This window comes from Buteo buteo, chromosome 2 (assembly GCF_964188355.1).
Source record: "Buteo buteo chromosome 2, bButBut1.hap1.1, whole genome shotgun sequence".
NCBI classification, from domain to species: domain Eukaryota; kingdom Metazoa; phylum Chordata; class Aves; order Accipitriformes; family Accipitridae; genus Buteo; species Buteo buteo.
In genome coordinates, this window is record NC_134172.1 from 39640851 (window position 1) to 39664019 (window position 23169).

General features: G+C 41.9%; 1 protein-coding gene across 1 annotated transcript in view; it reads right to left on the reverse strand.

Annotated features, from left to right (window-relative positions):
- COLQ (collagen like tail subunit of asymmetric acetylcholinesterase) overlaps nucleotides 1-23169 on the reverse strand; it is a 45511-nt gene that overhangs the window by 19066 nt on the left and 3276 nt on the right. Inside the window, exons 2-10 of the mRNA XM_075051734.1 lie at nucleotides 12929-13041; nucleotides 11078-11182; nucleotides 8474-8518; nucleotides 7731-7757; nucleotides 5973-6044; nucleotides 3478-3540; nucleotides 2390-2416; nucleotides 1707-1751; nucleotides 870-905 (exon numbers count right to left, since the gene is read on the reverse strand). Coding sequence (XP_074907835.1) covers nucleotides 870-905; nucleotides 1707-1751; nucleotides 2390-2416; nucleotides 3478-3540; nucleotides 5973-6044; nucleotides 7731-7757; nucleotides 8474-8518; nucleotides 11078-11182; nucleotides 12929-13041 — 533 coding nt within the window. The remainder of the gene's footprint in view (nucleotides 1-869; nucleotides 906-1706; nucleotides 1752-2389; nucleotides 2417-3477; nucleotides 3541-5972; nucleotides 6045-7730; nucleotides 7758-8473; nucleotides 8519-11077; nucleotides 11183-12928; nucleotides 13042-23169) is intronic.

Below are 23169 nucleotides of genomic sequence, written 5' to 3' on the forward strand. Positions count from 1 at the left end.
CTTTTACAAGACAGCAGATGGATGGTGCTTTCATTCACACAATTCCTCTAGATAATGCTGGCACCATTTCTTTCTCAGAAATCCAAGATTATAATAAAATATTTTAAAACAAGCATAAAGTAAAAAATATCTCTTACAATTTACCCACATTTCCCTGAAAAATCCTTTCCTAAAGAGGAGGTCAAATGGAGAGTTCAGAAACACGCTCAGAGACTTGGTGAGGTCAAGGCTAGCAAAACTCTCTGACCCCTCGGCAGTATTTTGCTTTGCTGTTAAGATGCAAGTGTAATAAAAATCACTCAGTGAAAGGGAGGTGAATTCACTCATCTTTTAGCCTCCCTAGAAGCATTATTTCCTTACCCTAATTTCAGAAATAAGATGTGATTATGTTGTAAAATTATCCTCCTTTAGGCTTTCTATCAATAAGCCAACATCTGAATGTTGATTGTTCTTCAAGTACAGAATAACGATGACATAAACACTGGTCATGGATATCACTGTTATTCATAGTAGTGCCATTTTGATTCACACCATCAAGGAGGAAATATTTATTAGCTTCAAGTGAATAAACCCCAAGCAATTAGGGCAGTTATGAACTTACAATCAAGAGTTTGAATATGTTGAAACAGGAGGAAGATTATGACTAAATCAATGTTCTGGGGAAAAAAGAGGAACACCAACAAACAGCTAAATCTCAGAGTTTTCTCAGAAGACAAAAAGCCTAAAGAATTTGTCCAAGTCCAAGAAGTGTTGGTCATTGAGTCAAGCAAGACCTTCAATACCTTATACTTTCCAGGATGTCCCTGAAGCCACTCATCGACCCTGTGTCAGCACTTAACACAACTCCCCAAAATATCACACCCACTTACTTTTTGTCCCAGCATTCCGGGGAAGCCTATTTCTCCCTACAAATTAAAAGGAGAAAAATCATCAAAAAATGTGGAGACATCTTTGACAAAGCAGCACCTTCCTTGGAAGGAACTAAAACAAGCGCTATGTACTGATATCGGTTAAAAAATCGCACACTGTGATTCAGCACTGCGAGTGATGCAGTAGGTGGAGAATGATAAGCACAATTTTACTGTAAAGCCCCTTGTATGGTAACACTACTCCTCTGTCTGATCCTCTGCCGCCTGCTTCCTCTCCGCTGGCAAAAACATCCCAACTGTGCTTTTGTCTACAGGCAACCATGCTACCTGGACAATTCTCAAAGCCTGCAGTTTGGGAATGGCGTTTCTCCATTTACATCAAAAGCAGTTTACTTTTCTTTTCTTAGTTAAAAGAACCCCCAAGCCACGAATCTCACACACCACCCCACCCCTCCACCCCCACCTCCAGCATTATCATATCACCAGCTAAAAGCATTTTGGCGAGCTGTCTGGTTCTGTCCTGCATAGGCCAGGAGGGACTGAGGTTACCTCCAGGGAAATCCCCTTCTGACTCATCAACCCCCCTATGTGCCGGGGGGGGGGGGGGGGGGGGGGGGGGGGGGGGAGGGGGGCAGGCACATGGAGGGGGAGGCTGCCCCACCACCCTCCCATCAGGTAGGACCACTGCCTTCCCTTCCCTTGCCACTCTTGCCCTCCCAAGAAGATGCCTCCAGCCTCCCTTCCTCCATACTGCTCCTGGTTTTTGCTATCAGAAGCACATTAGTCCTCATGTGCACGTTCAGCTAAAGCTCACAGCCTTTTGGAAAAGAAAATTACCTGGTCTCCTTTGACTCCTTTGTCACCCCTGTCACCTCTGGATCCCTGGAGAGAGATAACAGGGTGACAATAGCTTAATTAGTAGCATTTCATGAGGAAGCAAAAAATATTTCTCCTACAGGAGGTGTTATTTGGAGTCACGCAGAATACAGTAATATCTTCAGAGTGAGGTATAGGTACCCTCAAATGTTTCCTTATTACTTTTATTGATATTATAACGGAATTAAGAGTAAGGCTTGTAGGAAAAAGGACTCATTGTCCCCAGATAATTGCTTTAAATACGTGCTGTCCTGGACATAATACTTCCAAACTTGATTTTTTTCCCCAGTTGGCTTCATCCAAGTTCAGGTCCCACTGTAAGGTCTTACAGTGAAAACTGCCTCTGTGCCAAAGTATATATAGCCTAAATAAACCAGACCAACAATTAAGGATTATTATACCCATTCTACAGATGGAGAAACTGTAGTGAGGTGCACTGTAGTAACCTGTTCACAAGAAGATGGGGTGTAAAACTCATTTCTTCAGCATCCCAAGACTGTGATCCTTCTTGATGCTTGTTTTCATTTCTCAGTGGGACCTTTAGACTTCACTCCATCAAAATTAAATCTCATTTCTACAGTTACTTCTTTTTACATAACTGTTGCCAATTGTTAAATTATACATTATTCTATTGTCACACTGACCTTTTCTCCTCTAGTTCCAGGAAAACCCTAAAGGGAATGATAGATATTTTAATGCTTCTCGCTTTCAAGATCACCCAAGAAGCTGGACTTTCAAACTTCAAAGTGAAGAAAAAGAATGAAGCACAAATAATTAATTGCATCAGCTTGTAAATGCAAATGAATATTTATAGCTTCTAAAATTGCACTGAAACAGAACTACGAAATATGAATTAAAGGCAAGACAACTCAGCCCAAAAGCCAATGTGAAAAAGCCAGGTAAAGCCAGCAGGTTTGATATTGCTTTAAAATTGAAGCAAGGGAAATAAAATGTAACTGAAAGTGAATAAAGCCTTAGAAGCCACAATTAATAATCTAAAATAATACTAGCAATAATATTCCTCTTCTGTTGTTGGTTTTTGTTTTTTTTTAATTTCTCCTGTGGAACATCCTTAAAATATACTTGAGTAATCTTCTAATGTGAAGATTACTATAAAACTGAGTTTCTCTTTAAGAAACATACAATAAACAGTGGTGTTCAGTTCTTCTTTCCAGTCCTTTATCTGAATAAACTGATCACATATTTTTTTTCAAGTACCTTAAAATGTTGTGGCTCAAATTTGTAAAGGCAGAGGCTATGCTATAGGCAATGATGTGCAGATACTAGAATCCAGATCCAGACCAAATACTACAGATCCAGACCAAATTGTGCTTGCTATCCAACTGTCAGTACATACGCATAGTTTTAGTAGAGTACCAAAATGATCTCCACAATCCTGTGAGGTGGGTGGAAAACATTGCAGAAATGATTTAATGCTGCAGTTACACTTAAGAACTCCAGTCTTCTAGTGGGATACAATCATATATGAGTTTTGCTTTTAAAATAAATTTTTGCATTACAATAATTTATACCAAAGCATTTTTATGAAAAGCCAAAAACACAGCCAAGCCCAACCAGACAACAAAACCTTGCTTGAAGAAGAACATATCTTTTTAGCTGTATTAGAAAAGATATATCTTGATAAATGCCTTCCAGCAAATTCATGAGGGAAGCAGCTGTCAGCAGAGCGTTAGAAACCAATGTCTGAAAATGCAGCGTTTGGTTAACAAACCTTGGAGCCCATTGGTCCTCTTGTACCTGGCAATCCCATCACACCCAACTCTCCCTTTTCACCCTAAAGGGGTCAATAAAGAGAGTTATTGATTGTGGCTCTCTGATGAGGTCGTATTTGAATGTCTGGCAGTTTAGGGGTTCAGGTTTTATGTCAAATAGGTGAGACAAGCCTGGCCTTGGTGTAGCATTGTAGTCAGAGGTCTATATTGCAATTATATTCTGCCTGAGTCCTCATATGTTATCTTATTCTTCTATTTGCATATTCTTGAGTGTGTAACTTGTGCTTCAGTTTTGCCAGATGCTATTAAAGGACATGCAAGCAAATTAGCATCAGCAGTGCATCCTTTTTTTGCGTGAACGTGCATTGTCTCTACCTAGCATCACTTCCACTGAGTTGCAGAAAAGGAAAGTATTTTGCTGCAAGCCTTTGTGGCTCGGAGAGGCATAGTGACTACTTTTGTCATAGTTCTGAGACATCATGTGCTTTAAAGTGGTTTGGAGCCAGTAAATCAAGAAAAGGCTTTACAACAACTTCTCTGTCTGCTGTCAGATAATTATGTCTAGTGTGAAATATGGAGTAGTCCCTGCAAACATGCAGCAGTGCTACCAGCAGAATACAGTTGGCTCTCATTCTCCTTTGGCTTTCACTGTCCTAGAAATGGAGAGAATTTTCACATTGGCTGCTGCCCCAGCAGAAGTTCAGAAAAGACTTGAAGAAACAAAGTAGGAGAAATAAGGATTGGATCAAGGTTGTGTCAAAGAAAGGGAAGACAAATAAGGAGACCTGGCTGAAGAAGTAGAAGGCACAGAGATGGTACTGAGAAAAAAACCCAAGCAGCATCTTACTTTAAAATTGAAACAAGGCGATAATTACAGAGGGAGATTTACAGCAAGAGGATGCAGCAAATGACTATAGCGAAGTATACAAGTTTGGGAAGATCAGAGTTGAGAAGAGAAAGGAGACACAACTGATGGAAGTGAGCACAGAGATCTGCTGGCCTCTGTTTGACTAGAGTCTTCACTGACAGGCATAAAACCAAAATTTATAAAGACTAGAAGAAATGAAAGTGTGAACCCATCTAAAGAACAGAGGAGACAATAGAAGCAGAAGAACTGGAATCAAACAGCAAGTAAGACTTGCAAAGTATAGGCAAAAGTATTACTACTGAATGTGAGGGATGCTTTACTACTGAATTACTACTGAATGTGAGGAGTGTGAAGAAAAAGCATAGCAATAGTCGAAGAGGAGATAAAATCAAAATTAGGAAGACTTCATAAATAAAACCAGAGCTTATTTAAGGAAAAGGCCAAGGGAATGAGTTTTCTGACTGCTCTGCTCTCAGTACTGACTGTGAGGGAAGGACGGAGTTGGACCTTCCTTCTGCCCTGACTGCTCTCACTGTGGGAAATCACAAACAAAAGAAAACACAATGCATTTGGGGACACACACACAATTTCCCATCCCACACTTCAAAGTGAACATTGGCTTCTTTTAAGTACATACTCTGCTGTTGCTTGCCTACATTTCCACATACTATAATATGATGTTCTTCATCTAACACAGCTGTGAAGAGCTAGAGGGTCTGCTTCCCAGATGCGGCTTGAATTCAGAAGTCATCTACTATTATTCGTGCAGTAGCAAGAGCTACTGCATCACATACTCTGAGGTGGGGGCACCAACCTTCATGGAGCAAATAAAGGGTCAAAGATTTACTGGAAAATGTAGCTTTGAACTAAACATTGTGTGCAGTCCTTTTGTCTGATGCATACTGGCTTGAAGAAAAGCAAGTTATCTCAAAAGTCCCAGTAGAAACTCCATATACTGTGGCTCTTGAGAAGAGCTGTATACCTTTTGCATAAGATAATACTCAGTAAAGGACTGTCCTGCAGCTTTTTTGTAATAAATGCAGGTGAAGCAACTACTCTGCAGTAGCAAAGCCTGTCCTGCCATTTCTTTTGCTGTTGGTTATTAAAAATCACAGGAATGAGTGTTTGTTTGTATGGGAATGAACTTCAAAGATGCGATCAGCAATCCTCATGGTTGGTAACCTCTTTCTCCTGATACCAGTGACCTATTCTCACTCTGACCGCATGGGCACACAGTTACACTGCCAAGAAGTAGACGTTCAGGCAAAGAGATCATCATAAAAGAACGGTCATAAAGATGATGATCAGTTTTGAAACACTGATTCATGTGAGACACCAGTGGTTATCAATGAGTCTTCATTAGATTGATTTTCAATTTCCCTTTGACATATTTTAATCAACATAAGAAGTGCTACAGGGGCTAGGCTGAAGATGGAGTAACCTAACCCTAGACTGGGCAGGTCTTTGCAGAGCAGTGTAAGAAACGGGACAAGCACAGACTGTCCTTGCACTGCTGCAGCTTCCCAGCCTCCAGCAGATAGTGGTTTAGGGACTTCCCAAGACAACTGTTCTGTTCAGATCGTGATGTTGAACAGGTTATATATTCCATGTGAATTTTAGTCTTACCTTCTGTCCCACAGGTCCAGGCCATCCTACTGGTCCTGGCATCCCAGGGACACCCGGGGGACCTGGTCTACCCTTGAACAGAAAACATCGATTACAATGATTTATGTAACATCATTCCTACACACAGGCCTCCACTGCAGACAGGAGATATGGAGGAATAAAGTCTTTTCAGGAAAAGACCTGCAAATTCTTCGTTACCTTGTTTCCAATACAAAAAAATTACTATATTATATTCATAATACAGTTTGTGTTGATGCTACTGGAGCAAGTGTGTGCTTGCAGAAATACCAGGTTATACTGAGTCAAATAAGTAGATCAGCTACAGAGTAAATCTACATGCAATCAAAATAATAATCTTAAAAACCTAGTATCAATAACTTAGATCCTCTTTTCATTTAATAATAAGATGTAAATCAAAAAGACCTGCATGTAATTATGACAGTATGAATCCAATTTACATTAAGAACAGACCCAAATCTTTAACTAAGATATTCTTATTTGTGTTTACTGTTATTCCTATTCTCAACATTCTCATATTACTAGCTATAATTGCTCTTTATTAGCTACTATATGACTACCAATAACTACAACACATATAGTTATTTATCTATTTTGATTACTGCCTGTAAATCACTCTTTGTGTATCTCCTAAAATGCTGCAGATTAGTGCTATTCCACTGCTTTACGCCACTTGACAACTTAATCTTAGAAATGTCATCATGACATTGGGGGCTAAGAGTGACCTCCCATCAGCCAGACAGGTTTTAGCAAGAGATATACTGTTTTATTTCCAACCTGAGCAACCTCTCTTTTGGGACTTACTAGTTTTTGTCAGAAGAGTAAGTACTGATGTACTGTGTTTAAAGTTTGCACTCTCTTGTAGGTTGGTGGGTGACTCTAAGACATTGCTGATTTGAACACTTGAATATATATAAGAAGTACTATTTTTGTTTACTGTAAGGCATTTGCAATTTAGATTAAAGAAAAAGACCTCTTTTGTTTATGTGTTTCATATTTATTTGAATTACTGATTGGTAGCTAGTGTTAAAATCCTTTGTATATTATTAGAAGGGCGTTAAAATCCTTGGCATATTATTAGAAGGGTACTTCTTTTCCTGGTTAGTGACTACCCCCTGCATATCTCTGATTTCATCCTGCATTTCTGACTTCTTTTAAAGTTAATTACATTAAATAGAGGTACTTAGCGCCTGAGATAACGTATTCTGTTTCACCACATGTAGGGGCGCATATTTTTGACAATATATCATGGTTCATATGACACCAAGCATGGGATTGTAGTCAGCATACTGCATTTGTGCCAAAACTCTGTGAGTGTAATCATTAATGGTTATTCCTCCTTTGGGGGTGTTTGGCCAAGCCTTGTTTAGACTTTGGAGGAGTAAAAAATTTGATTTTGCTTTGGGCTTTTTTTAATACACCTTTTATGATAGTTCCCATACTCTGCTTCCCCTGTCCACAGAGACATAGTTCAGATAATTTCCCACTCTGTTTTAATTGTCTGGCCAGAGCTGCAGGCTTTTACTGAGGGAATTTGTCGAATTCAAACCAGCTGGGACAGCTCTCCAGCCCTGCACCCAGAGCTCCCTACCGCCCACCCTGGGTACCAGGGAAAGCGGCACAAACAGGTTAGACTCCAACATTAGCTGATTTTTATTTAACTACTGTCTGCACCCCTCTCTGACAGCTGCTACATGTCAAGTATTAGACAGGTTTCTGAGGCAGCATCTTTGTTCATACCTTTCTTCCTGGCCGGCCAATCTCCCCCTGCCAGAGAAAGGAGTATGTTAGTCTCAGAGGCACCACACAAAGCACAGTGACTCATTAGTCAGTGCATTTACATTAAATAAATAAGTAAATGTTGGGAATATCTTTGTGTTCAGGACTTTGCTTCCAGAGGTAAAGTGAGAAGAATTACTTTAACAGAGCTCCTTGGTCTTTCCTGTGTTCTCAGCCCTAAATCTACAGTCATCCCCTTGTAGAGCAAAGCATGTAATTATGTGCCCAGCTTCAGGTATAAGGCTCTTTAAGCATCATCATGGAGCAAATGTTTTGCAGATATGAAGCCAAACTTAACATATAGGCCAGTTTTAACATCTGAGCTGACCCATACAATTAACAGTACATGGGAGAGCTCTGCTTCTCGTGTCCTTCCAGAGGGACAGGGCATTCAAAGGCCTTCAGATCAGTAAGATCACTGACTTGTGCACCTGAGCTGCTTTCTTAACACATACTCTAGACAGAGGTAGCTATCATGAGAAGCCATAAAAAAACATTCCAAGACTGAAAAATGAACACTGAAAGATGGAGCTTTAAATTATAGCTTCAAACCAATTCACAGCTTTACATTCAAATTAAAGCAAATCCCTACATCCCTAAGGCCCACCATTCACTAAACAGACAAGGAAAAAAGTGAACATTCCCTCCCTCTTCTTTCTTTGCCCCTCAAAAACATACCAAACTCCATAACAACAGACACTTACTTTCTCCCCTTTTGGTCCCATTATACCAGGAATACCTTGTGGACCCTAGGGAGAAAAGTGAATGCTATTATTAAACTGCATTAGTAAGGAGGCACTAGTCATTGTCTTCCCTCAGCCCTTGACTTTCTAGGTGTCTCCTGGGAACAATGTGAACCCACAAGGTTGGGGTGTTGGACGTGGTGTTTGAACGTGACCTCTAAATGCCAGGTCTGTGCCACTGCTGAATGGCAGGCTGGAGAGTTGGACCGACATGAGAAGTGCAGGGGCATCTAGATGAAGAAAACTAGCAAGAAGAAAGGCCTGGGGCAAAGGAAAGATGAGACGTTATTGGAGTCCTGAAGAATTAGTGACAATGAGGACACGGAGACACCGCATCAGCTGGCAAAGGAGGTCAGCCAAAAGGGTGGTAAAGGAAATGGCATAAAACACGTGGGATGGGCTCTGCAGTGTGGTATGGACATAGAGGATTGTCACCACTTCTGAATCCTGAGGATATTTGCCTCTCTCAAATGAGGCTGATTTTCCTTTCAGGAGACTGCTTAATCCAGGGAGACCTTGAACCCCATTTCAGAAAAAAAAAATCAGAAAACCAATTTTGTTTCTAGAATGCTTCAGTTCACAGACCACCTTTTATTTTAGAATGCCATGAGCCTGAGCATTAGATTCACTGTACAAATCACTCACGTCAGGTCTGGATCCTGGCTGTCTTATACTGTCCAAAACATGATGCAAATTGTACATGAATAGGAGCAAAGTGTACCTTCAAATGCAAATTACTCCAACTATTTTCATCAGTAGAGTTATTTTAGGTTTTCAATAGTGTAAATCAGAATGCACCCTATTAGAGTCAGAGCCAAATTTTATCTTATTTCTTTCATTTTACCTTAGGTTACACAAGGGAGGAATTATACTCTGAGTTATATAATTACAAATCTAATTCTCCTTCTTATGAAAAAGTGTTAAAATTCACCTCTGAGTCAACAGACTTCTGGCTCTAACATTGTCCTATTATAACACACAGTCCTGTAATTTATAATTAAAAATTCCGAAGCCATGTTATACCCACCCTACTGTCTGCTGTTGTGATAAAATCTGCCAGCCCACTCTATTCAAAAAATGTTCTTGGAGGGATCATAGATCATTTGATTGCAAGATTAATGTTATTTATATCAATGGACCTTGTAGAACAATAGAATTAATATTACTGTTCTTCCAATTTAAGTCAGAGAGAGTATTAAGAGGATTTTTTTTAAAAAAAGGCAGTCTAGTGAAGACTGAAACAACACCTGCTTCTTTCACATGCACTGCAGCTCTGGATCATGGCCAACCACACTGCAGGGCTGTTCTGTAATGCAGAGAAGAGTTTTCTCAATACAGGACAGGACAAACACTTCCCGTCGCTGCTCTCCGCACCTTATGATTCACATGCTAAATGAATCAGCCTCATCCTGCATCTCAGCAAAGACAAAATGGCAGAACAATGAAGTCAAGGTTCATAAAGCAAGACCTTGTGGCTTTCACATTGCAACTTCTAGGCTATTTACAAATGCCTTCTGAAGTATTGACCTCTAGATAATTAAAGCTAAGCTTTTGCCACATAACTGAACCTTTACTGTGATGTACAGTCCATACTTTTTAAATAGTGTTCTGGTGCTTGTTAACTTCTCAGGCTGCCAAAGCCTCAGTCACAGCTTTGCTGCAGCAAAGGTCCTGTGTCATGCCTGCTATTAGCTGTATTGTTATAAAACAGGCACCCAGGGACCTTGAGGAAGATCACTGTCCCAAAGCACCGTGCACAGCACATAGATTGGGACCACCTGTGCCCCAGGAGAAACTGGAAGTACGTCTCTATGAAAAGTTTCATTTTTCTTTGGAGGGAATGAACTGGAATGGAAAGACAGATGGGTGATCTTCTCCAAACTATGGAGATGTTCGCAAAAACCTTCCCCCTAGAGGTGGACCATTTCCTCAGAAGATTTCTGACCTCCTTCAGAAGATTTCTGAATGTACAAATTGTAGAAAATTAAATGGGAGGTTAAAAAGACTGGCCCAAGGCTACCCAGAAAGTCAGAGGCAGAGATGTTGCAGGTCAAGCTAGGACACCCCACATCTCCTGAATCCCATCCCACTGCCCTCCTGAAGCCCCTCCTTGTCTCTGACGTTTACTGTAGGTGGTTGCCTTCTCAGGGATGTACGCCACTAATATTCAAGTTCATTGCACCTCTTGTGCATCCACTCCATGGGCTCCTTCCCTCATATAAAGGACAACAGTGTCTAAAGCAAAGAAAAAGCTAACAAAGAGCCTCTGAAGGAAGTGATGATGCCTCTGAAGGAAGTGATGGCACCTCTGAGATTTTTGATGGGTGCTACCCACTGTAAAACTCCACAAAAATGAAGGGTGAACTTGAAACCAACTGGAATATGCAAGGCAGGGATGAGAACATAGGGTAAAAAGCCTACATGATTTATGCATAGTCATATCACAATGAATTAAGTCAGAGCTCGGTATGTTTATTAAGTGGTAAAAAGCATTTGCAGATGTTTTACAGCTTTGTAAGGACTTTGGACAGAATGATGTGGTTTAATTGCATGTGCATCACTCACCTGGGGGCCAGGAGGCCCTGCAGGGCAATGCGATTTGGGCAGAGAGGAAGCCTCTATTATCTGGAGCTCCCGACACAACTCTTTTGTATCCAGGGTAAGCAGATTCTACATAACATAAAACATACAAGTGAACATGCAGCCATACATAGCCTGTTGGAGAAATGCATAACAAAACCAGCCACCAAACGCTATGGCCTCAGGATAGTTTATTCACTCCCTTAGGGAGAAGCCCAGGGTTTGTCACAAGGTTATCTTCATGGATGCCTGAACATTAGCACTTCAGCAGTGTCCTTCCCCACACTTCCTCCTCCTCCTCCTCCTCCTCTCCCAGAGGCACACTGTGGCCAGGCTGCTGCGTGCCCCTCCGAGCCAGCGTGGGACCCTGGCCTATTCTTAGACCTGACCCTGCTCTCTCCATCCCACTTTGCAAGTAGCAGATCCTCTCCAAAAATAGTGTCTTTGCTCTAAAAATAGAGGCTACGCTCAGTGAGGCTGTAGGCAGCATGAACTTCGCTCCAGAAGATACTAACCCGTAGGCATTCATTCACTGCAGATCAGAGCTGATGTCTTTAATGCTCAATGAATGTCTAATCTTTTGACTTCAAAATTAGGCTTGCATGAGTAAACTGGCTTATTTATGTCTTGTGACAAAAGGAGTCTCCAACTAGAGACTCCAAAGCACAAACAGCTCGTAGTGAATTCACGTGGCTCCCACCCTCCTAGTTACTACTTAGTTTTATTTCGTGTTTTTACGGGGGAGATAGTGTGAAGGCTGATTTTATGCCCAGATTACTCTCTGGGCTGCTTGAGTCAATCTCAGGGACCCTGGTGCCAAACCTCATCCTCACTGAAGGAGTACACCATATTCCTAAGGAGATCCTGTCTCTGGGTCTCCTTCCTGTGGAAATCAAGGCACAGGGAGGGGATGAAGAAAAGGGAGGCAACTAGATTTTGATTTAGGGTGAATAGTACCTTGACCTCAGTCCTGATCTCTCTGAAGACAATGGAGGATTTTACACTGTATCTTTTCTTGGGTTAGTTCTTGTCAGACATCTTACTAATGATTATTTACATAAGACTAGCAATAATTGCAGTATTTGTATATGGTAAATGAATAGTAGAATTAAGAAATAGGAATTACTGAGTAGGTAGAAAAATTCTTAATGTTGGGATGGAAAATACAATGGTGTTAACAGACCCTGGCAATAAGAGTAATGGGGCAAACTGCTATATCATATACCCATTGTATCTTGTATGTTGCATATATTAACATATGTGTATGGATATATATCATATAGAGCAGGTATGTGCATAGGTGGGTGAGTGAGTGAAAACTCCATACAAGCAAGTCAAACATGTGTTTCTTTCTGCAAAATGAAATGGTGGGAATAGATTCCATAGGAGGATTTTGGGACCTTCATTTCACCTACTGGGTAAAAGGCAAATGTGATGCAAAACAGGACACATACATAATGTATACCCTGAAATCACTGTACAGGGTGATTTAAGGCTTTTCTGTCCTTACTTGGTTTATTGCATTGCCATTTCCTTTAGTTCAGGATTGTCTTACTCTAAGAAAGTTCCCAAAACAGGCTAAGGAGAATATTTTAAGTTAATTGAATTAACTGCCTGAACAAACCCAGCCTCGTTTCATTCCTTGATCTATTTGAGATTTACTTCAAGCCCCAGTCTGGGATGTTGAATGATTGTCCTAACAGAGCCGTATCAACACAGCCAGATGGGTTTGGTGAGTGATGCCATGAAGCAGTGCTTGAGAGGATGCTTCAGTCTTTGTCATACATCAAAAAAGTCATGTGAAAAAGAAGAGAAAGGCTCCTGGGCCACACTTACAGAGCTCCAGCCGTGCCTGAAGTACGGTGGTGGAAACAGGGGTGGTGGAGGAGGGCCAAGGAAGCAGCACGCTCTGTGGTTGAGCTGTTTCTTCTGTTCCAAACAAGGGAGATCTGTTCAATACAAACACTCATCTGTTGTCTTGAACACCACAAACATTTCTTACAGAATAAGAGGAGTTTCCATTCGACAGGATTTTCCTACATCCTGTGTGCATTGCTTGTAACACTGTAATCCAAGCAGGGATTTAAGAAACCGGGAGGTCCCTTAAGTCTGTAAGTTCCTTCTTGTGCTGAAGGCTATGCAGAGCTTTAAGCTCTTAATGTGGCTATGACACAGGCTGATTTTGGAAAATTTCAGGTAAGCAACACTAGAAATTAGATTGAAATAATTCTTGCTTTCTCTTCCCTCTGTTCCAAAAGTGTATTAGAAATAGCATTTTCCGGTTCCTGTTACAGCCCGCGTGTCACCAGGAATCACTCTGTGCTGTTGCCCACCAACCTTCCCTGTGGACCAAATTGCTTCGGGCACTTCTTGATAACAGAGCGGGAAGCGGTTCCACAGCACATTTACTTATATTTCCCCTGGGACTAAAACCAAGTTACTTTATTTCTGATTCGTGCATCATCCCTAAGAATAAATACTCTGCAACCCAGATTTAGCTGATAGCTCTGTCATCAACTGACTGTATGTAAACTTCCATCAACAATATAAGAAGCTGTGACCAAAGATTCACAGAGAAAGGATGTGAAGATGATGCATTTATACTGTGGTGTTTTTTGTTTTTTTTTTTCCAGAATCTATTTACTCCTTGGGAAATATATGTCTAATCAGGGTGGGGGCCTTCTGCAAAGGTTTTGCCAAGGACAGCAAACATTTATTTATGTCTGTTGGTTTCTTCCTCTGGCTAGTGGCAGAAGGAATGGGTGTCTGTGAACTGAAGGGTGGCAGGGAGCCAAATACCGTAGGAAGAAAAGCCTATGGTGAAGTATCTGGTATTAATAGAAAATCTCTAAATTAAGTTTCTGGGAAGACAAACCTGACAAAATTGCTAGATCTGTGTGCAAATCAATTGCAGGCTGGCTATTAGTCACATCTCAAGGTAAGACAACTTTTCTAGGAGACGGAGATACTTCTAATTTTTCAAATGTCTTTGAAAATGTATTCTATCAGTTCCACCATCCCGCATTAATGGGGACAGCATTTTCTCAGTCCCAATGCACAGAAAAGAGCTGCCCAGAGGCGTGTGATTCAGCAGCATTCAGGGGTAGTTTATATTATTCGGATTTTTTTCTCTATCAAAACTATTTGCGATGATGCCTTTGAGAGATGAGTCAGTTAAAGTCTGAAAGGGTCCATAAAGAAGACTCTTTCTCCACTTTTCCTCACAAGTTTGAAACTCAACCAGAGATTTCAATTTAAGAGAAAGGCAGAAGATTTATTAAAAAAATAGAGATATATTGTTTCATTTAAAGATTTAAATACATACTGAAAATGCCAATGCCCTTTAAAAAGTAGCAAAGGTTTGAGTTCACCTGTCTTCAGTTCTCACAAGCAATAAAATACAAAGATATGTAGAGTTAAGTTCTGTATCAGCTTATGCTGAATTCAATCACTCTTACACAGCTGTAACTAAGGTCTTGAATTTTTACCACACATACTTCTGGGGTTGTCAGTTCCAGGATTGTATTTGAACATATTGCATTGGGACTAAATTGCATATCATTAAAGCAATGGACAGCTTGTAATTTAACACAGTATAAAATGTGATTATTTTTTTATTTTAGGCCACATTCCAACATCATCACTCTTTCCTAGTATTACCCTATTCCATGATCTAGCTAAATTTCAATAGGATTATTATCATTCAACAAGAATAAGAATATCAAAGCTGGCCTGATGTGGCTTATTTGCTAAGAGATCACTACCAGGCACTGTAGAAAAACATTTGTATTACTGCAGTTGTACTGCTACTTTAAAAAAAAAAAAAAGAAAAAAAAAGAGAAGATTAAAGTGTTGTTCTTTAAATATTTTGCAAAGATGGGATTGAATATAGATGCACATCTATAGCTTTAATAGGATACTTATCATGTCCTCATGAGTAAAGTCAAGTCCTGGGTTATTAAATATTTGGATTTTCCTTTTTAGCAGCAAAGTTTGAAATCCTGTGGAACAGGTTTTATTGTGAAAAAACACTATAGCTAACCAAGATGGCAGCAAAATAGCCACTGATTTCAGTCTTTATAGTCTTATTCTAATACTACTGTACCACAAGTTAGGTTGAAACCCAATTTAGGTTTGCTGGTATAAATGATGATAGCATGTACTGATCTCAATGAAGAAACAAGAAAAGAGTTTATCTAATGACTATTATAGATATCAATTATATAAAGATGTGGGTAGTTAATATTTCAGGGGCTCCATCATTAACCATGGCTATGTTCTGGAAGGTGTATTTGTAAAACAAGTATTTAAGAAAAGGCTGATCCTGGACCCAAGGACCTCCCACACGCACATAAGACAGGCAATACGACAGCAGAAGGAGCAAAAAAATGAATGAATCACAGAGTCGCTACAGGTATGACTGCTATAATTTGATCTTCCGATAAGCACTGCATTTCATTGGTACAGATTTTGTAACTGCAATAGCTCCAAGAGGTACAACCATTACAGTATTGGCTTGTTTTATATCACAAAAGGATTACCTTGACAGGCTTACAGGCTCTCTGCAAATGCAATGTATATTTTTAGGCTCCAGGTTAGCTTTGTTTGCTAAACACAGCTTTAGAATACTGCAGTCCCCATCAGTGGAAAAAATCTCAGCCCAAGAATAGGACTGTCATAGTTTTCTGTGAAATATGAAGACCCTGTCTACACAGAGTGTGTGTTTACATATCTTGTATGGAAACTGCTCTTTCAACAGCTTCAGTATCAAAGAACATATTCAATAACAGAAGGAAGACAAAATGAAAAACTCCTTCTAGGACTTGTCTAAGTGGCAGTTGTTTTCAGAGAACATAAAAATTATAGTAGTCAGCTTTAAAATAGAAAGTGTTCGTCATTTTCAAACTCAAGTTATTTTTACAGTCCAGACTATATGTTAATCTAGTTCACGAAAGTGACTATACAAATCTATGAGTATACTGGCAATGGTTGCTTCAGAAAATAATATATATTAGACAAGCCATTGCAATGTTTCATTTTGTTCCTGCAGACTGCTTGCTTCTGACCACAGCTGGAATTTGGGAACTCTTATCCAAGATGGTCCAGTGCAGAGCCAGAGAGAAGCCTTCACCCAGGCTGAGCCCCTGGAGCGGGGCACATGTGAGGCCTCTGAGCCCTCTTAGAGCTGATCCCAGAGCTGCCCTTCACCCTACGAATGCCCCACAGCTGCAAAGGAGGTACCAGAGAAGTGCTGTCTTGGGTTCATGTTAGATTTACAGGATTTCATTGAAAAAAAATCATAAGTAAACCACAAAAGTGACTTTTACCCTAAACTCACAAGCTGTAGGCCAACTGTCAGGAGGAAAGGACAAGAAAGGAAAAAGGTATTTAACATGTGTTTCCCTTCCTGTTCGTGACCACATTCATCCAGCAGGTCCCGATGGGAAGCCGAGCTGCTATCCAGAGGCTTGTCGCCCTGACAGCAGTGCCGGTGGCCCGCAGCTTGTGATGGGCAGGACTCTGCTAGATGGACACCTCTGATGGCTGACACCCCATCACAGGTGTTTCTCCCACTTGGATGGTGCTCAGAATTAGTAATAAACAAGCTGGGCAGACTAGTCAGTTAATGAATGTAGGCTTGTCCAGCTGAAACTGAGACTTTTAATCTGCTTTGCTGTCATTCATTGAGGCTCCTCTTACCCTCCTTGCTGCATGAAGAAGAGCAGCATGCCAGGGTCCACAGCCACCTGGTACCATTCTGTACATCTATTGCAAAGTGACTAAGGCACTTTTTCCTTTTAAGTTAGGAAAGTTTAAGAGCTTGTCAAAGGTGCCTTCTGAGAACCATACAGGTTGAAATCCTTTATTTACAGAGCAGATGCAGGTATTAAGCTCTCCTTTAAAACCCCAAAGACGTGCATCAGCACTAACAATACATACTTCTTTAAAATGTGTTTTACAATGCTTTGTGACCCAAAATGTGCTTTAAGGACATATAAGCAGAGCTGGAAATACAGCTCATGTCTGGAGCTGGGTCAGACAGTCAGGTTGGCGAATGGTCTGCATCTCTCAGCACCCTTTTGAACTTAGACCTTATAGTTGATGGCCTAATATATCTTTTTCCTATAAATCAGCTAATATAAATATGTCAAAGAAATATATCAAGCCCTACAGCTTAGGTAATGGTGTCTGCGTGGAGGAGGCAGTGACCTATGAAGCTCCCATGGGAGTCACAGGATGAGACGTGGGGCTGCAGGTCTCGCCCACTTCTGGTTTCCTCTTGCTTGAAATTGGTTTATCAGAGTCTTAAAGGAACAGTGCAAGCTGATCAGAAATTAATTCCCCATCTTTCTGACAGAAAATGAAAAAAAAACAGCTGAAAGCTTGCAAGTTTCTTTTCAGCCAGGAAAAACTCATAAAAATGTGAAAATACTCTGGTTTTAATCCCCAAAGTGGCTACGGGCCGTGGCAGCAGTAATGTGTACTTTACCAGCTGGCACACCCTCAGAAGCTGTCATAATAAATAAATAAATAAAAGTGTTTAAAATCAATCGACGTTCAAAAACTTGACGGCAGCACAAACCCTGGCACGCTGCCTGGACGGCAGATCTCGGTATTCACCTGGCTGGAAGAGCAAGGACGCTCTGTCCTCTGTCCGCACCTAATATCCAGCCCATGGCCCCCGACATCTCCCAGTACCTCCCTGTGTGCTCACGGGCAGTGAGGCCCCAGGTAAGCCCTTCGCAGCCCGGCTGGTGAGAGGGAGGAGGCTGCATCTTTGCAGGTCAGCCTTAGAGAATGCTGCAGAAAGGGTAAGACTGCAGGAAAACAAAGGGGCACGTGAGATTTCTAAACGAGGGAAAGGCCTTTTGCTCCCTATATGCAAATACTTCAGACATTTAATCTGTGTGTATGTGTGTGTACGAGGGCAATGCATATGCCAAAAGATCATATACTGTTCTCGCAGATTGACCACAGAAGGAAAATTCTGAGATCAGTACAGAAAGAGGAGCATTTGCTTGGGTTGGCTCTGTGCTCCAGTTTCACAAGAACAGGAAAATCCCAATAAAATCTGATGGGTGTAACACTTCAGTGGGTTATAATATGGGTTTATAAAATAAACCCATGGCTTATAAATCCCAATAACCACAACAGGGCTATTTTGTGCAATTTTCCTTCTATTGCCTTCTATTTGCAGAGGTCCAGAGCTCTAGATGCTGCTAAATGATGTTGACAACTCTACGTGCTCCCCTTCAGTGCATGAGAAACCGAGGCACAGGGAAGGTAAGCAACGCCCCGCAAAGCCACAGATGACTCAATTACAATACCAGAAACGGAGTTCCAGTCTGGTAAATCACAATATCAATAATTTTATGAATTGGATTATAAAACCCAACTGCTTGTCACACCAGAACAATAGTATAAATACTGTGAGTATGAAAGCCTAAGAATCTACTACAATCTGTAGAAGAGCCTGAAAGCCTAAAGATTAATGCAAAATGGCTGCTGCATCAGTCCCAAGAGAATTCTACGTGTCATTTGCTGCCAGACAGTCTTCTCCCACTTTATCCGTGGGATCAGTAGAAACAAAGCTGAGAGACACCAGTGCCACCCTTATGCAACTGCAAGATCATAATCTGTCAGTGCTGGCATAGATCAAACATATACTTGACTTTGATGTTGCTTCACTGTGTGCTCAGAAAGACTTCAAATTCCTCTTTTAAACTTTGCTACTATGGATTAAATTAATTCCTCATGACTCCCTTGTGGCAGCAGATTCACAGCCCAGCTGACTTTATTCTCACGCCTTTCACAAAAAATAACTCTGTATTGACTTGTTTCAAGAAGCTAAAAAAAAAATCCATTGACACTTTTCCCTGGGTAGAAGAAAACTGAAATTGTAGCACTGCCTTCTTTAGGCAAAGCATCTCCCTTTACTTGTGTACATTCCCTGGGCGCATGCATTCATGCACACGCGCTGGCTAGTTCCTGAGAAAAATGGTTAACAGCTTCTTTTCTCTTTCCCCCACTGTCTCAGTCCTCTTCTGCATTCTTCCTACATCCATCTTCTCATCCCAAATGCCCTTTTACCATTACAGTAGTGTGACTACAGAAAGCATCCTCCCTATTTCCTTTTCATTAAAGCAGTGATTCCTTGGAGAGGAGAAGGGAAGAAACAGAACACCTAGGCTGGGGTCTGTTAATTCCTGTGAGGTTTTTCCTCTCTTGCCTATTTCTGATCTTCCTCAAACAATTCTCCCTAGAATTGAAGGGCTTTCCCAGTTCTCTTCTACCTCCTGAGCTGCAGCATGAAATAGGTCTCCTGGATGTGTGTGTCCTGGGTGAGTCCTATGTTGCCTTACAGCTGAATTTTGCTGATTTTGCTATCACACACTATCCTAGCACCAAGAGTTAAAGACTGCAGGGATACATGGCCTATCCTGACATCAGACTTTCTTCTGTATAAACACAAATGATATTTTTCCATAGCTTTAACTAAGATTAGCGGTTTCTTTTGCTGTAATCATGCTGCTGGTGCTCCTGTGCCAACACAACCCACCCACAGGAAGCCTCTGTGCCTGATATGAAACAGAATGTAAAAACCAAGGAGGCTAAAATGCGAAGTCACAGACTGTTCCCTTCCTGTGCAGGGGTTTGGTAATATTGACAAGCCCACAAATGAACTGTCTGTACTAGGAGCAGAGGCCTACAAGCACTATCTGTCTACAAGTACATAGGGAATAAGCTGGTTTTACAGCACTTCAGATTGCTTGTTGGTGGAGCTCCCATCCTTTCACTGAAACCACCTGATTTTGAACCAGCTTGCTTTGCTGTGCTGGAATTTAAGCCTCCACCTTCCAGTCTGGGCACCACAAAAATCTAGTATTCACCAGCACGTCCAATACCTATGGACTACAGATAGCACTACGCTCATTCATAGCAATGACACAGCATGGACAAGCTTACTTGAACCAGTTGGGATCTCCGTGCCAGCTGCAGCATCACTTTCAGCTGAGGTTCCCTTTTGGACTGGTTGCTGCCCCTCAGAAACATTCACAGGTTATAGACAAACCTTCGGATCGGTTACTGCTTCCTTCGCTGGAAAGCCAAGCAAGTGCTGCCTCAGCTTCTGCACTGACCTTTGTCCCTGGCAGCAGGAGCGCTTGTTCACCACAAAAAACCCACCTGAAAAATACTGGCTTTGCTTGGCTTACATCTCCAAAGGAGCTTCCACAGCCTGAAGCTGGACACCTGCCTTACTTGTAACACAAATATCGCCCCAGAAAAAAATCTGAACTGGCCACCGGTGCAGTCCCAGCTTCCTGCACTTCAGGAGTCCAGGTATCAAACCTGGCTTCTGTTTTCAGGATGCCCGTGCCCCCATCAGCTCACCACATGAAGCCAAATGAGTCGACCTTTATATTAAACCAGGGGGAACACAGGGATGACCACATGGTCTTTGACATGTATTTTCTTGAGCCTTAAGCAGCATTTAACTGAACCCTTTCCCCTCATTTGCATTACGGTCACCGAACCTTTTTTGACAAGCCGAGTGCCTTGTCGTCAGGTAATGCCACAAGCAGGTCAGAAGCCCCTTTCCCCTCCTGCATGCAAGACCCAGAGCTGTACTTAAGGAGCCTTGTCGCAGCCAGCAGCCAGCTTTCTCGCTAGTGGCTGTGTCCTCTTCTGATTTTTATTTACTGCTGCAAGGCAAATGCCGCAACCTCCTGAACGGCCTCTGACGTCCTTTCCTTGTCCCTCACCCACAGGATCAAGTGGCCTTCTACTCACTGGTCTACTGCTAATTTCACAGGACCTCCTGGGGGTCCTTTGCTACCGCGGCTCGCGTGGGTCTTCCCCTTGGCCTCCCCAGCACGGAGCCGGGTGCAGGCACGAAGCCGTGGACAGGCTGTGCGCCCGCGTGGCTGCTCTGCTCTCACCTGACTCCGCACAGGCCTCGCGCCATACGCCACCACAGGAGGGTCTATGAATCCTGAGGAAATTTCCTCCCTGAGTATTATGTGCATCGACCTGAGCAGGAAACACAATTTGGGATTCTCACAGGTCATATCTATCAGGGGAGACACTACAGATAAAGTCAAATCAGGTGCTGCTTTAATCTCTGTTTATTTTAAAGATCCATTTACATAAAGCAACAGTAACCACATCATACTAGACAGTTATTTTGCTAGCACTCCAAGCCTTTCCCGCGAGGCTGTTCAGGAACTGCCTTCTTTATTGGCTTAGAAGGGTAACCACTACACGACCCTTCTTTTGGCTTACCTTTCTAGCCACTCATCTGGGCTCTCAAATGCAAATGGACAATCCCAAGGTTATTTTTTTCTCTCAAGCTGAAGAGATATTCTATTGAAAGAATCTGTTGCCTCCCTTTCAGGCTTCTGTGAGTCACAAACAAGACAGAAAGCTTTTAAATGCCCAGCCGAGTCCAGCCCCAAGATCTTTGCCCAGCCAGATCCACAGCCAGGTGACTGCCTTCTCTTATGGCCAATGACACTTTGCTTTCCTTCTCCTAACAAAGCTGTAGCCTTTGCCAGTGGCTCATTTCTATCAGGAATTTTAATCTAACCAAAGCTTTCCTGCTCACTTGTGTTCCATGAGAAACCTCTTGACCAACAGCGGCAGGATGCTGGGCACCTCCTGGGCCCATGCTGACTTTCCAGAGCAGAGCCAGGCTTCCTTCCCTGGACTGGTATTTTTGCCCCTCAGAGATTCACCTCTGCTTGCTAGTCACCCTTTGGGCTCTTTTCCCAGTAGGGCCTGGCTGCTGCCTTTAAGAGTCTTCCAGATTTTACTGTTGGTCTTATTTTAAATTCCCTTTGCGTCTTTCTTACTCCTGCAAGCACTCTGATCATTTTTTCCATTGTCATTTTACAGAAATAAATATTTACAATTACTCTCCTTAGAAACAAAAAACATCCACCTGACAGCTCTGCTGTCCATTTTGACAATATTTAGGGTTCCTGCAGGTTGTTTCATTAGAGGAAAAAAAAACCAAACCCTGATGATGGGGTCAGATATTCCTTTTAGAGAAAGGCAGCTGGGATCCCAACTCCCTCAGTGTCAGGCATCACCACTTGGTTTTGTGTTTTCTCTCTCTGCTGTTTCTCTCACAAATGCCCAACGCCCTCTCCCCACAGTGTGGCAACTCAGGGGATACCAGGGTCCCCTCCCTGCACTGCCCAGCCAAGGCTGTGACCCCGCACAGCTCCTGTTCCCAACCTGCCTTGACCATCACTGTGGCTCTTTCTCACTGCTCCAACAGTGTCGGTCCTCAAGAAAGCTGAACTGTTTTCTGCAGCTATCCCACACAGGGTCTGGTTGCAGGCTAAACTTACACCTTCCTGATTCAAAGAGGCTGTGCCACCCATCCAGTGAGATGTGGTGTTTCTTTTCTTTGGGAAAATAATGGGAAAAAGGCAAAGAAAGTGTGAGGAATACCACCAACAGTGCTCAGATGTTACCATCTCATTTTGTGCCTTTAAATTAATAAACCATATTCTTTTCATAGGGCTGTGTATCAATATTAATCATAGGAGAAAAGTCAATCAAGGCATACATTTGTGGCATGCATAAAAGGCAGTTTGGGTAAGAAGAAGCATTGAGATACTGTTCTTCTCCAGCAGTTGCTGGTAATTTAAACACTTCCCCATCTCTGCAAAACCTCAGAAACCTTTGGCCTGGATGAGTAGAATAGGGGAGGAGAAGGAATGAGGGGGAGAGGAAGAGAGTCTTTCTGCTATCTCAATTTGGAAGGTGGCTTCCTTCAGGCTGGTTCTTACAAGGTGCAGGCTGGTTCAGGTAACCCTACTAAAAATGAGTATAAAATTCACACCTAGTTTTCATCACATGAGTGCAACCTCCTTAAATGCACAGTGCAGGAACCTCAGTAGAGCAGAGCCCTGAAAAATGGTTATAAAGGACACCATAACCACAGTGGCATACAGGTAGGATAGGAGAGGTTACCTTGAAAAGAAATCTGCTGTCTCCAGGAGGGTTGAGCTACCCACCCCTTGGGGTCTTCACTGCTGTGTGGAACCACAGCCACATGCTTGAGA